Source organism: Thermobia domestica, chromosome 1 (assembly GCF_964235325.1).
Source record: "Thermobia domestica chromosome 1, izTheDome1.hap1.1, whole genome shotgun sequence".
Lineage (NCBI taxonomy): Eukaryota > Metazoa > Arthropoda > Insecta > Zygentoma > Lepismatidae > Thermobia > Thermobia domestica.
This window is the reverse complement of record NC_137454.1, coordinates 187,949,968-187,964,419: the sequence shown is the minus strand read 5'-3', so window position 1 is coordinate 187,964,419 and position 14,452 is coordinate 187,949,968. Positions and strand designations below refer to the sequence as shown.

Below are 14,452 nucleotides of genomic sequence, written 5' to 3'. Positions count from 1 at the left end.
AGGGAATCATACCTAAGGAGCAAGTTCAAGTTATGTTGAAAAGACTCATGCATGCTTTGGCTGCTAAAGTTCCAAGCAATCTCCAAAGTGCTTTTAGAACAACTGGACTTTATCCCTTCGATAAGCAGGCTGTGCTCAAAAATCTTCCTGGCGGTGACAGTGGTACATCTGAAAGGATCTTGGATGAAAGCCTTTTGGAATTTCCGAAGGAAGAACGAGGTTTCAACCAAGAAAGAATCCGCCACAGAAGAGGAAAGAAAGTGAACGTAGCACCTGGAACACCAGTTACTTTGAAAAGCAACAAGAACAACAATGAACTCGAATCTGAAGAACTTCCAGAACTTGAAGTGCAAAGTGATGACTTCCCATTGGATGAGCTAGCGTGTTCGAATGTGGCCAAGAAAAGGAAAATAGATGACAATTTTTGTTCAATTTGTAAGTGCGATTTCGCCCATTCCCGAGGAAGAGATTGGATTTGTTGTGTGCCATGCAAGTTGTGGGTCTGCGGGATATGTAACAAAGGATCCAGAGATTCGTTCTATGAATGCGAAAATTGCCAAGATGATATGTAATAGATCTCATTACTGTACCAGTTTTTATTACAAAACGTTTTGTAGTTTCGATTTCATTTTTTTTTAATTATTTTTCTATTGTTTCACTTTGTTTGATAGTCAAGTTTTAGTTTCAGAATTTGTTAAAAGTGGTGTCAAATGTAGAAAGGGTAAATAAAACTACAAAACTACCCCAAAATCTGCCTTTATCATCCATTAACAAAAAAAGTTTTTTAAAAATAAAATCAAGTGTTAAACAAGCCCCAAAAGGCACCCAAATTTGACCTAAAATGAAAAGAAGTAACGTGTCAAACTAGCCCCAAATCGTGGGGCTACATAGTCACCAATTTAAGTGAGAATATTTTGGTGTAAGACTTAGTGTAAGGAGACGTTATTAGTAGGGGTTTGTAGCCGAAGGTTCATTTGGTGTAACTGCACACATGCAATATAATATCGAAATTAAATAAGAGAGTTATGTTCAATAAACTTTCCAAAACATGTCAAAGTACCCCCCCCCCTTTAGGTAATTTCACAATGTGAAACGAACTCACTCGTTATTAACTTAACAATAAAACTGATATTATTATTCCTGTATATTTATTTAGTGATATAATTTGAAGAATTCTACTGTTTCCTTCATCTGTTACGATGTACGTTGAAAAAACTTATGGCAAGAACTCTCATTTCTAATAAATCAATATTATAAACACTCAGAAATTATAACGTCTTCACAAGAAGACAAAATAAAATCACTGTCTAGGAGGAAGTCATATAACTAATTTGTTCAAAACAGGACCACGTAGAAATAAAAATTATTAATTAAAAATCGAATAACAATGAGTAATTGCTGTCCAGTAAACACTCACATAAAGAATATAAACCAAGTCAATGTAGTACCTCACTTTCCCCAAACTCATACTACATATTGTTGTTCGCTTTCTAATTTTTAATAATTTTTGTGTCCCTGTCTTTGGAAAATTAGTTATGTGAGTTCTTCCTGAACAGTGATTGTGGTTTGTTTTCTTGAGATGTTATAAAATCTGTTCTTCTAATATTGTCTTGTTATAGATATACCACATTGACTTGACACCTAGTTGTCCATTCCAAGCGCTGCTATCGGTTGAATGAATTCCACTCCCTTCCGCTAAGTGTCTCTCGCTTAGCAACAGCTGAACCCTTATTGGCTCAACGCGTGGGTATGTCGAGCGTGTGAGCTTTAGTTCGCATTTTTGCCGCGGCTCAACACATTTTGGCAGCAGTATAGATTTGTGAGTTCTTGCCATGAGTTCTTTTTCAACATACATTGTGGCAGATGAAAGGAACACTCGAGTTCTTGAAATTGTACAACTCGATACATATACAAGCATAATAATACAGTTTAGTTATTGTTAAGTGGAGTGTTAAATGGAGTGGAATTTTCATGCATAATTTTCGAGAAAAATCGACAAAAAACTTAAACATGGAAATCAATGTTCTACGAAAATATGCCGCTATTAAGGTGAAATTGATACTATTATATACTCCCGTCAAACCTTTCATTTTGACATACAAGTAAGCCGATAGTTTCTGAGCACTATCGTTAATAAGATTAACTCTAGTTCTTGAAATTGTACAACTCGATACATATACAAGCATAATAATACAGTTTAGTTATTGTTAAGTGGAGTGTTAAATGGAGTGGAATTTTCATGCATAATTTTCGAGAAAAATCGACAAAAAACTTAAACATGGAAATCAATGTTCTACGAAAATATGCCGCTATTAAGGTGAAATTGATACTATTATATACTCCCGTCAAACCTTTCATTTTGACATACAAGTAAGCCGATAGTTTCTGAGCACTATCGTTAATAAGATTAACTCTACAACTTTTCAGTCGATGTAAAACTGACATTAGTTAGCAAGAGATGAAAGTAACAATAATGAATACAGATATTAAAGTGTATTTTTCTTCTTCTTTCAGTCATACATGTTTTGTATTTTTTTCTAAGCGGAAAGTTGGGCTTAAGAATTGACGTTATTAATATATGTGACATAATAATAACTTTTGAATTATTATTTATTTCACTCTCCATCGCTTCCGCTCATGATTTTGTGCATACTACTAGCAAAAGAAACAAATGAATCAGAAAAATGGGTTGGAATAGACTAATACCCGGTTCCCCTATCTCACAGAAGTTTAAAAACACATGTGCTTTTAAATAATTTCATCCTTAATTCGGTATCAATTAACATTGATATTTTATTAGCTACTCTATAAACGAATGCTAACAGAGGTATGCGAGATCATGCATGAATGCAACTGAAGACATCTAGACAACACAAAATCATCACGAAGGAAAAATCAGGGAATACATACAAGTTGTGAAAGGAAATAAGTTAACTCAGATTTATTAAGGTAATTTCCGTGTAACAAAAACTAATAGGCAAAGTGAAAGTTTTACACAAATCAAAATCAAGATAGAAAGCAACACATTTGAGTAAGAACTACAAATCCAATAATACAAATAAAGCCTTAACACATAGTGAGACAATATTATGCATAGCTTATTTTTTAATACTTAACATCCGAAGTATTTTGCCTCCGAGGGTAAGAGAAACAGTGATGATAATAATGAATGAAATGGAGGAATGAAGAAAGTGGGAAAGAGGGTGGTGCAGCCCCGAGAAAATCCACAGACACAGTATTTGTTCACCATAAAACTCACTTGGCGAGAGCTGGATTCGAGGTCCACGTCGAGGAACCCCACGACATTTATAGTTTCAAAAGGAAAGCGCACAACAATAATTTCAACCCATCTTCTGCAACTAAATTTAAATCTGGCAACAAGGCACTTAATTTATTTTTCCGCCATTAACACAATACATTCACATGAAGAAATATTTCAATTTTGGTTTTATTTTTTAAAAAAATTTCTGTCGTTCAAATTTATTAGCTAAGAAAAATTTTTTTCGTTAATCCCGTCTTTATGCCCTGACGATGAACTCGGGAAAATGAATCCGAAAATTCAAAATTCTGCAATCGACTTTGATTTTACAAGAATGTTTAATAATATGATTAATTCATTAAACATGGTTTACATTTTCACGATAGTTGTCAAGAACTATTTCAATACAGCGAAATAGTTTGGCTTGGAATCAGTACTTTCAAAGGGAGTGGTAATAAGATAATCTCAGAATATGAAACATCACCACCATTTTATACATATGGATCCGGAAGCAACCGGATTGATAAGTAGTTTTGATTTAACTTCTCTGTTTATAAAGGTTCCGTTGAAAGATAGCTGAAAAAAAGCTAATGAAAATATGACAAGACTTGACTACATTTTTCCAATATTTTAATTTTTTCTATTTGTAGTCAATTCATTTTATGCAAAGGAGAAATTTATAAAGCTGCAATGATCTCTTATTCTTATTAATAACTTTTTCTTGGAAAATTTGAGCAACTTGAATATGAAAAAGGACTCCTTATTGGTTCAGGTATGTGGATGACAACTTTTGTAACCTGACCATTTAGTCAAGAGCAAGTGAAATAAAAGTTATCAATCGCTTATATACATCATCATTTCTAGTATTCAATTCACTATGATAACTATTCTCAAACATTTGAGGGATGAAGCCTCTTTTCTTAAGATTGGGTTTCCGAATATTGCAACATATTTTATTTACTTGTATACACAAAATCAGATTCTATGGATTCAGTGGTCGGGATTGATTATAAATTGACTAGTTGAAGAGCATCATCTGGGAACCCCTCAAGAAAAGTACTTTTTTTCCTTTCTTTTTAAGCAAGTTCATGCTAGTTCTAAATGCAATGTCAATTCTTGAGCATTTTAACACTGCTTTAATTTATACAAAGATACAGTACTGATATTAGTATTGAAAAATCATTTTGTACTCTTCACGGAGCCTCTGGGTATTCAGAAAGCTTAATTTGAATGTCTTGCAACATAATCAGGTTGTACAGTTCAAATTGCTTTTGTGTGACGCTTCAAATATATTCATTAATTTTGCAGTTACAGCATTTAAAACACCTTCAACAGTTTCCATCTCTCCACCTCTTAAACAACCCTTGTTTTCTGGCTCATATACTGATATTAAGGCTTTACTTTGTTTTAGAGATATCGAGATTGTTATATGTGATAGTTGTGAAGGTCGAGCCTTTGGCCTCCTGTGCATTATAGGTTAAAATCGTGGTTAATTAAGAGCATTTAATTGTTTACATTTAACTTTTTTGTATTTATTTTAGTTTCCCAACCAACCAACCTATATTAATTCCCAAATCTAAATATGATTACGGCCTTTGACTTAATAATAAACGGCAACGTACGTTCACGTTCAGTATAATCACTATCCATTTTGATTTGAAATAATTAAATTGAAAGAATGTAGTGTAAATTTCAATTAAACCTTCAAAGTAGTTTGAAATTTGAAAATTTTCTGCACATTAGCGACATATATTGAAATCAGGCATGCAACACAGCAAGTGTTATCTATTAGTGGGACTGTTTACTATTAGGAAAAGAAATGAAAGATTTCAGTTTAACGTCCCACGATTATGCCCTTTAGGCTAAAGGAGACAGATGATTAAGGCAAGTGAGTGATGACGGAATAATTGGTGGAATGATAATGTGAGAGGAACCCGACAAAACACACGGACACGATTTTGTCCATAAACTTACTTGGCTGGGATCGAACCAGAACCGGAACCAGGATCTGCACCAGAGGTAAGCGCTCTACTACTAAGCCACTGTGCTCCCGTTTAGTATTAAAATTAATTGAGTATTTTTTTCAGATACCCTACGCGTATACGTGAAAATGTTGTAATCACTAAAACTGTATTGTCAATTTTGTTTCTCTGCTAACTCATTTTTTAGTGTCAATAATTTACATGATTTATCTTGTATCAGGTTATTATCCACTAAGACCCTGTGAGTGTCCTGAACCCCCGAAGCCTGTATGTGTCTCTCGGAAACAGCGGAAACCTTGTCGCTGTCCCATTCTTCAACCCTGTCGGTGTGCTTCCAAAGAGAGGGCAGCTGCTGCTAAAATGTGTGTGAAGGCTTCACAATCAAAACCGCATTGCCCATCGAAAGTTCACTATCCGCCTTGCCCACCTTGTAAACCATGCTCACATAGATAAGGTAAGTCATTTGTTGCGATACAACGTAGGCAAATCCAAGTCACGATAACTAAATACAGTTATTTTAACATTGTAAGAGATGTAATTCATGTGTAGTATGAAGTTTATGCTTTTTCAGTTGCTACAAAGGAAATTTACAGGGTGTCTAAGAAATTCCTATACCGTAGGTTTGAGTGAATGTTAGTAAAATTTTATTGTATTTATTTAGTACATACCATAATTGCGTACTTACATATACTAGCTATGTATCCAGTGGATCTGTTTGTGCTTGATTGTGCTATACTCACACAAGTATGCTTCTCCATGTCCTTTTTGACATATTATGAAGCATCTGAGGATGAGAAGCATGTAACTTGATTATTTCCCACAATAAATTGTCTAGTGTTGTATGGTCCAGGCTTCGCGAGGGAATGTTGAAGAACCACGCCCAAACCAGCAGCCCAGCCAGCCATAGCTTCATAACTAAAATGATCTATGTAAACTTCAACGCAGGGATACCAGACAGTGTTGTTTGTGACCATGAAAACAGTATTACCAATACCACAACTAAAATTACGCTGTCGTTTATTTAATGATAAATGCTATGGAGTATTTTAAATTAATAAAATAATAACGCTTATCTTTGCACTCATGTTCTTCTTCAGTTTAGTTTATATTTAGTATTTCGACGGTATTCCGAAAATAATCCTCTTAATTTTAATTTGTACTTTTGATTAATATTACACAATTCCACCTATGATTAAGATTTTCACTGTCAAAGTTCAGTTTTGGGCTTTTTGTCCTAATAAAAATGAATCGGAGACATTTCTCTCAGTGATGTTGAAGTAACTTCCACTTTTTCAATTTTGTGTCCTCACTCCTGTAGATGTCTTGATAAGCCTGAAGTGGGAAGGTTCTCTCCTCTTGCTTCTTTTTCTAACTCTTATACAGATATTACTTTCAATTATTTCTATGTAGGATTCATTACAAGCCCTCGTCACAGCGCATATCCCTGCGGAAACCAAATTCTCTCTCTGTAATAATGTTTGTGCGCAGACAATGAATTTTCAAAGCTAGTTCCCGATTTCTTCCGCCTACAAAAAATACTACAGAGAAAAATTGGCCTCCCTAGGATATACGCTGCGACACTCACTTGTAGTGAGGTCTATATAAAAATGATTAAGAGCAACATCTGTACAAGAGTTGAATAATACATAAGAGATGCAAAAGGAGAAGACCTCTCTAGTTCAGGCTTATCAAAACATCTACAGGAGTCAGAACAGAAAATTTAAAATGTGGAATTTACTCCAACGACCTTAAAAGAAATGTTTTCGAATCATTTTAATTAGAACAAAAGCCCAAAACTCAATTTATATAGTGAAAAACTTAATTATAAGTGTAATTGTATAATATTAATGGAAAGGAAGGTAAGAATTAAAAGTAAGAGGATAATTTTCATGGTAAAGTTTCACAGTTTCACAGAACATTTTCTTAAATACCATATTCAAAACTTGCCACAGTTTGGAGTTGACACAGTCTTGATCTAGCTACAACGATACATACAAAGTTGAACATCCCTGCTCGTGTTTCTTGTCAAGTTCTTGAACTGATATGAAAAGAAAGTTTAAATACAAAATAAAGAATTTGTATGTATTTGTAAAAATATTAAATTTCATTTATAACAATAAGATAGTATATATGGGAATCAGTATACAATGTAACAAGTAAAAATTAACATCAAGAAATAACATTTGATGCAAAAACCGTTACAAGAAATAGTAGATCTCTCTTCGTGTGTTAGTGGTTGGATAATAATTGCAAGTAAAGTTTTAAAAGTGTAATGTTTTACAGTGTAGTTCGGGAATTCGGTGTTTAGCTTCATTACAATGCTTACATAATCAGTCAAAAATTGTATTATAGGAGTTCCAGCTTGCTATTAGATATAACTGAAATGAAGAGGACCACGAGTGCAAATGTAAGCATTATTATTTTATTAATTTAAGATGCACTTCATCGCATTTATCATTACATAAGCATCAGCATAATATTAGTTGTGGTATTGGTAAGACTGCTTTCATGGTCACAGACAGCACTGTCTTGTATTCCTGCGTTCAAGTTCAGGTGGATCATATTAGTTATGAAGAGTTCCGGTGCACCCTTAAGCAATCGTTGGGACAATTATAATTTCATTATATTTTAATTACTACTTCAGACATTTTACTTTTATCAGAACTTTTATGTCTTAATTTTTAATTTCGTTTTACGCACAGGTGATCCTTACAGTGTTTAGAGTGCTGCATTATTATGTAACAAATGTAATATATAGTATATTATAATTATCTGCCTGGATCAAGTTGTAATTTATGTTTGTGTGTTGTGTATTTACTTAAATTCTGCTGATTGAGAAAATGTCATTGGTTTTCTTCTATTACATTTCTTCCATTTTCTAAAGTTAATGTTTGGTAGTTTTCTTCTATCACATAAAACGTTTTTATTTTTATTTTTATTTTTATTTTATTTATTTTTTTTTTACTTTTGCATTTAAAGGTCTATTTGGCATTTATTGCATAGAAATTCAAACATTTTTTAAGTGTCTAAATTATTTGTTTCTCTATGTTGAAAACAGACATAAACATGTTGTAATTTAGTAATATTTAATTAGTTTTTAAATGTTCCACGACTCGTCCGATTTCAAAAATTCCTTCACTTTAGATTGAAAACATCTTTTGTGGAGAAGGTTTCCCCACTTACTTCTTGTTGTAACTCTGATAATAACAGAGTTACCCTATGTCAGGGGACTTTTATATATAGAAAGAGAGAGAGAGAGAGAGAGAGAGAGAAATTATTACAAACTCATGTAATCAAAGATTTTTAAAAATTAATTAGGAAGGATTAATAAATCAACAAACGGCTATAATTTCTTTTCTTACGAGTTCGGATTAATGAATTCGCCTGTATAGAAACAATAAGAAAAGGAAAATCATTAAAGTTCAAGGAGTATGTTTTACTTATCTTGATGAAATATGTTTTCATCACAAGATGTCTTCATAGATCAGAAATCAAACAATCTACAAATATGTATATTGTAAAACTTTGTCCGATATAGGTTATAGGTAGAGCGTTAATAAAAAGAGCTTCCGGAATCGACTCCCACTACCGGCTTTTATTATAAAATTTCCACTATAAAAAGCATTTTTACAAAATACTATACAAATAATCTCTCTAAGTGTGCAAGGTTAGTTACGGGTAGTCTTTGACCGTAAGGTCGCAGACGGAGTCTCTACAGAGCCCCGAAGCAGCCTAAGCAGAGTGGAGTTAGAGACCCTATGCTCCGTGTCAAGCTGAGGGATGATTAAGTGTCTAACAGAGCCCCGAAGCAGGCTAAACGGCAGAGATTAGGATTCCCAGATAGAGCCCCGAAGCAGGCTAAGCCAGGAGATAGAATAGGCGTAGTCCCGAAGCAGACTAGAGGCCCTGGGATTAGATTACTGTTAATGTTCCGTGGCAAACACTAGGAGGGACACCAGAAAACTGGTACCGAATTGCCGTCGTCCAGCCAATTTATAGAGGTCCTTGGGTGGCGGTGGCGCTGCTGCTCCGTTGATATTGTCTGCTCCGTGGGAGGGGTCAGAAGCAGGTCGTCTGCAGGTGATAGTAGATCTCTCTGGTGAGGGGAATCTTCTTGCTAAACCACGTGGTGGTGTTTGTAAACACTGGCGTGTAGAATTGTTTATATACAGCATCATATGGGACATTACACCCCCTGGCTTGTTTAAAAAATAAGCTGAAGGGTTATTTTTCTTCTTGCGGGGGTTGGCAATACTAAGGGATCACACACAAAAATCACTAAAAACACTAATAACACTGATAACACTTATAAAATTTCACTTTTCGGAGCACTACTAAGGCAGTGAAAGAAAGCATTAAACAGTTATTCCCTAATCACAGGCAGGATCAGTGCATTTTATATGTCACTTTATTTCCTCGAGGTAGGGTTTCTAACTCGAGGTAGGGATTCCTCGGAATACGCTCGGATTTCCAATGATGGATCGAAATGAAACAAAGATGAAGCCTGAAGAATATCCATTTTAAGTTTATCAAACAGCTTGTCATGCTGAGTTGTCCATTTAAATTTTCAATTCTTGTCCAAAAGAATTTGAAATGGTTTTACCTTTCCCGTAAAATTTTTGATATACGCACTCAAATAAGAGCAGAGTCCTAGAAAATTCTTTAAGGTTAGTATTTTAGAGATTGGTTTCTTAAGATTTCGTATTTTATTGGCAATTTTAGGTGAAATTTTGATGTCTTTGCCACTAACTGTAAATCCTAAGACATCCAAGTCCAAATATAATAGATGGGTAATATTCGGGCTTGCTCTAAAATCGTATTTTCTTAGTCTTTTGAGGAGCAACTCCAAATCCGATTGTTGCTGTTTCCAATTTTTTGCTTCCTATCACGAGGTCGTCTGCAAATGCTTTTATACGAGGTGGTAAACCCTCTAAAAGCATGCGTACTGCTATAGTCAGCGCACTTTCTGAAGTAGAATGACTCATCACACAGTGTTGAAATTTATACTCCTTCCTAGTATGATTAAGTTCAAAAGTCATGTACTTTTGACTTTTAGGATGCAATAATAGCCGAAAATAGCTAGACCTTATATCGATAGTCGAAATGCAAGATTTGCCTCTTAGTACATGCAAAATGTCTTCTGTGGACTGGAATGGAATGCTAAAATATTTTGTAAACTTATTGCACGCCTGTAGATTCAAGACTAAACGAAATTCTGAAGTACTTGGTTTCCGAACTATGAGAAGTGGCGACGAGAAGAAGCTGTCACTAGTGTCTTTAATAATATTGGTTTCTAAAAGCTGTTTAATTTACAAATCAATTTGCGGCCTTACTGCCAAAGGAATGGGAAGTGACCTCGGATGGAAAGAAGCTCCTTTGTATATCCTTATTTTATTTACATAACCAGGAAAATGGCCTATGTCTGTTGGTTTTTAATGAAAAGACATCCCTGTATTTAAAAGGTAGATTGTGTACAGCCTTTTTTGTTCATTCGTTAAATCCAGGTTTATGTTGAATAGCTTAATATCAAAAAGTGATTTGGTCTTGTCCAGCCTATGTTGAATTTCCTGTTCAGTTCTATAGAATGTTTCATCATTTTGTTCGTCTGTTTGGTAATCTGTATATCCACTTCTTGAACGTTCTCTTCGACATATACAATCGGTGTATTTTTGCTAGTGTTACTGGCTATTAGTTGGATTTGATATTAATAGTGTAAAATTATTCTTAGTCACTTCAGTAGGCAAAGTTTGTAGCCCGTACTTATCCAATAAATTCTCTAATGGAGAGATGATAAAATACTCAGTATCCATTTTCCGATTCTTGACATTAACGGGTAAAAAGAAATGTGACGTGGCTGGTATGGTAACCTTTCGAGTAGTAAATACGTCAGCCGATTTATGCTGTTTTATTGAATAAATTGCGCCTCCTGATAATTTTTCTTGAGCGTCAACTTCAATTGGATATGGCAGTAACCGTGGCTTCTTATATACTGATAATGTATTATTTTGCAAATCAATTTTGGCCTGTAAACGATTTAGGATGTTTTCTCCAAATAAAGGCAAAAATTCTCCGTGCTCTAAAATTCGAAAGTAGTGAGAGAAAGTTGTTGATCCAATTCTGAATTTAATTAAAGCTATATAACGAAAATTTACAATGGAATTCTCAGTTCCTCGTAGATTGGTGCTAAAAGGAATCAATTTTGTGTTTGGAGGCATTCAAGATTTGGGCCATAGGTTCAACGGGCTACCTGTGTCAATGATTACGGGATACTTTGTTAATTGTTATATTTAATAACAATTTGTGTTCTTGATTTAACAATTTACTGTTTTCTCTTCTGTCGGTTACTGGAGCCACAGTATAAAGTGATGTCATTAACTGTTTATTAGAGCTAGTACTTGTAACTTTTTGTTGCTCCTTTACTTCCTGATTGTCGGCCCTCAGAACATGTTCTTGAAAGGATTTATCCTGGGCCCCTTTAGGCGCTTCCCTGCTTATTATTCTTATAACACGTACTGGAAGAATGACCATTTTTATAGCATGTACCGCAAACTGTGACTGTTTCTTGCCTAGTAGTACTATTATCTTTATTATTATTTTTAGAATTGTTTTTCTTTCCATTTTTGTGCTGGTTGTTATGGTCCGTCCGTCTGAATTGTGAATTCTTAATAGCATTTTCGGCTACTAGAAGAGATAATTCTGCCATTTCATTAGCTAGTTTACTAAAATCTAGTGAATGATTGGCGCTAGAGTACCAGATATGCTAGGCGCAGGGTGTTCGGGAGGGGGATTCGGATTACCAACTTGGGGGGAGGATTTGAAGGTAGTTGATTTTGTGAGGCACCCTGTAGCTGTACTGCTGAAGATACAGGAAATACTGGGGTAGGTTGTTGGTACTGATTCCAATTAGGTGTTGGATTACATAACGGATAAGTTAGTTGTTGATGATGTGTGGGGAAGGAAGCGATAGCAACTGTTGATGAATTTAAACTAATGACTGGTGAATTTTGATCGCAAAGCGAATAAATTGCTTGTTGTAACTCTACGTAAACACGTTCTTTCATTAGGTCATGCGCCTTTTTCTCGTTATGTAAGTGTGTCTGTAAATCTTTAACTGTTGTGAATGTATCTAAAGTGATTTTTTCTAAAAAGTTTTTTCTTTAATCCTAATGATAAATAATTTATTTTCTGTTCCTCGGTGGCCTGAGGTAGAACTTGTCGTATAATTCTCAATTCCCTTAAGAAATATGCATCAATCGGCTCATATTTGCTCTGTTGAATCTGAAAAATTTTAAACTCAGCCCGATATGCCGGTAATTTTGGTCTACTCAAGTCGACTAATTTAGCTTTTAATTGTTCATAATTAAGTGAATCCAATTGGTTGTGAGTTTTAAACTATAACACTAAATCTTGAGCCATGTCCTGTAAATACATAGGTAATAGCTCTTTCTTCTTCTCTGCATTCCAAGAATGCAATAACGCAAGATGATCAAATAGCATAAAAAATCTATCGGGGTCCTCCGTAACGTGTCACGAATATTTAGTGAGGAGTGGTATATTGAAAGAAGGGCGTGAATTCTTATCCATGTTTGCACCATGCTGCTGAAAAGTGTTTTTTTCATGATCTAGTAAAAGGCATGCACTAAACTAAACTCAAGTCCAAGTCACTAATTTCACAAATAAGAAAATGACATACCTATGAGAACAGAGTTCACTTCCAGTTAATAAAACTACTGTCAGGTAGGGGAGTATTCAGATGAAAACTGAGCCGGTCAAAGCCTCGACTATGTAAAACTTTGTCCCATATAGGTTATATGTAGAACGTTAATAAAAAGAGTGTCCGGAATCGACCCCCCACTACCGGCTTTTATTATAAAATTTCCACTATAGAAAGTATTTTTACAAAATACTGTACAAAAGAATCTCTCTTAAGTATGCAAGGTCAGTTGCGCGTAGTCCTTGACCGTAAGGTCGCAGACAGAATCTATACAGAGCCCCGAAGCAGTTTAAGCAAAATGAAGTTAGGGACCCTATGCTCCGTGGCAAGCAGAGGGATAGTTAAGTGACCAACAGAGTCCTAAGTGGCTGAGGTTAGGATTCCTAGACAGAGCCGCGAAGCAGGCTAAGCCAGGAGATAGGATAGGTGTAGTCCCGAAGCAGGCCCTGGGGTTAGGTTACTCCTAATGTTCCGTGGCAAGCACTAGGAGGGACACCAGCAAACTGGTACCGAATTGCCGTCGTCCAGCCAATTTATAGAGATTCTTGTGTGACGGTGACACTACTAATCCGTTGATATCGTCTGCTCCGTGGAAGGGGCCAGAAGCCTGTCGTCTACAGGTGATAGTAGATCCCTCTGGTGTGTGGAATCCTCTTGCTAAACCACGTGGTGGTGTTTGTAAACACTGGCGTGTAGAATTGTTTATACACAGCACCATGTGGGACATTACAATATTTTTAAAGAAAATATTGAAAACATAGTTCAGCTGCCATGTTGATCTTGAATTTCATATTTCCTTTATTTGCTTCCTCAAGATCTTTAGATAAGTAAATAAGGACGAAGGAGAAACATTCTGTCGAAAGAGAAAGAACTCCCAACATAGGACATGTTATTCTGATTGGACTTGGGATTTAGTAAGGAATAATTCTTAAATTGACTATCTAACTAACTCTATTGGCTATGGAACCCGGAGGTTCAATGCGACATTCACAAAAGCTCTCCATCGACTTCTATCCTTAGCCAACTGGATCCAGTTTCTACCTTGTATTTCTATTTCTGCGACAATAATGAATAATATAAAAACAAATACAACGTATTTTACTATGAAATTAGAGAACCTACCTAATAAAAATTTCTGCACTAAGCAAGAAATTAAACACCTTTCGTAAAACTTGAACATATAGCTTTAGTCATACAATGAACGTTTCGTCACATATGAACGGGAAAAGTCACGATGAGATACTCACTGAAAAAGGGTAGATTTACGTACATAAAAACGACTGCAAAATATTAATAACATATATTTTAGAAACAAATCAACAGTATTATGTAATTCATTTCACTTCATCAAACGCTTTATTTCCTCTCAATATTGTGCATATCTTCCGTTAAGTCTTCTTAGCTTCAAATTCGTTCAGAATAATACTTATTTTCTTGTCTTCAACTTCTTTTTCTTTCTTTTCCTGTTACTCTCGTCGTTGATTTATTGCTTCTGCA

General features: G+C 35.0%; 1 protein-coding gene across 1 annotated transcript in view; it reads left to right on the top strand.

Moving 5' to 3' along the window:
- LOC145692064 (uncharacterized) overlaps positions 1–14,452 on the top strand; it is a 156,740-nt gene that overhangs the window by 138,011 nt on the left and 4,277 nt on the right. Inside the window, exon 9 of the mRNA XM_081767356.1 lies at positions 5,462–5,695. Within this exon, the coding sequence (XP_081623482.1) occupies positions 5,462–5,694 (233 nt within the window). The 3' untranslated portion in view covers position 5,695. The remainder of the gene's footprint in view (positions 1–5,461; positions 5,696–14,452) is intronic.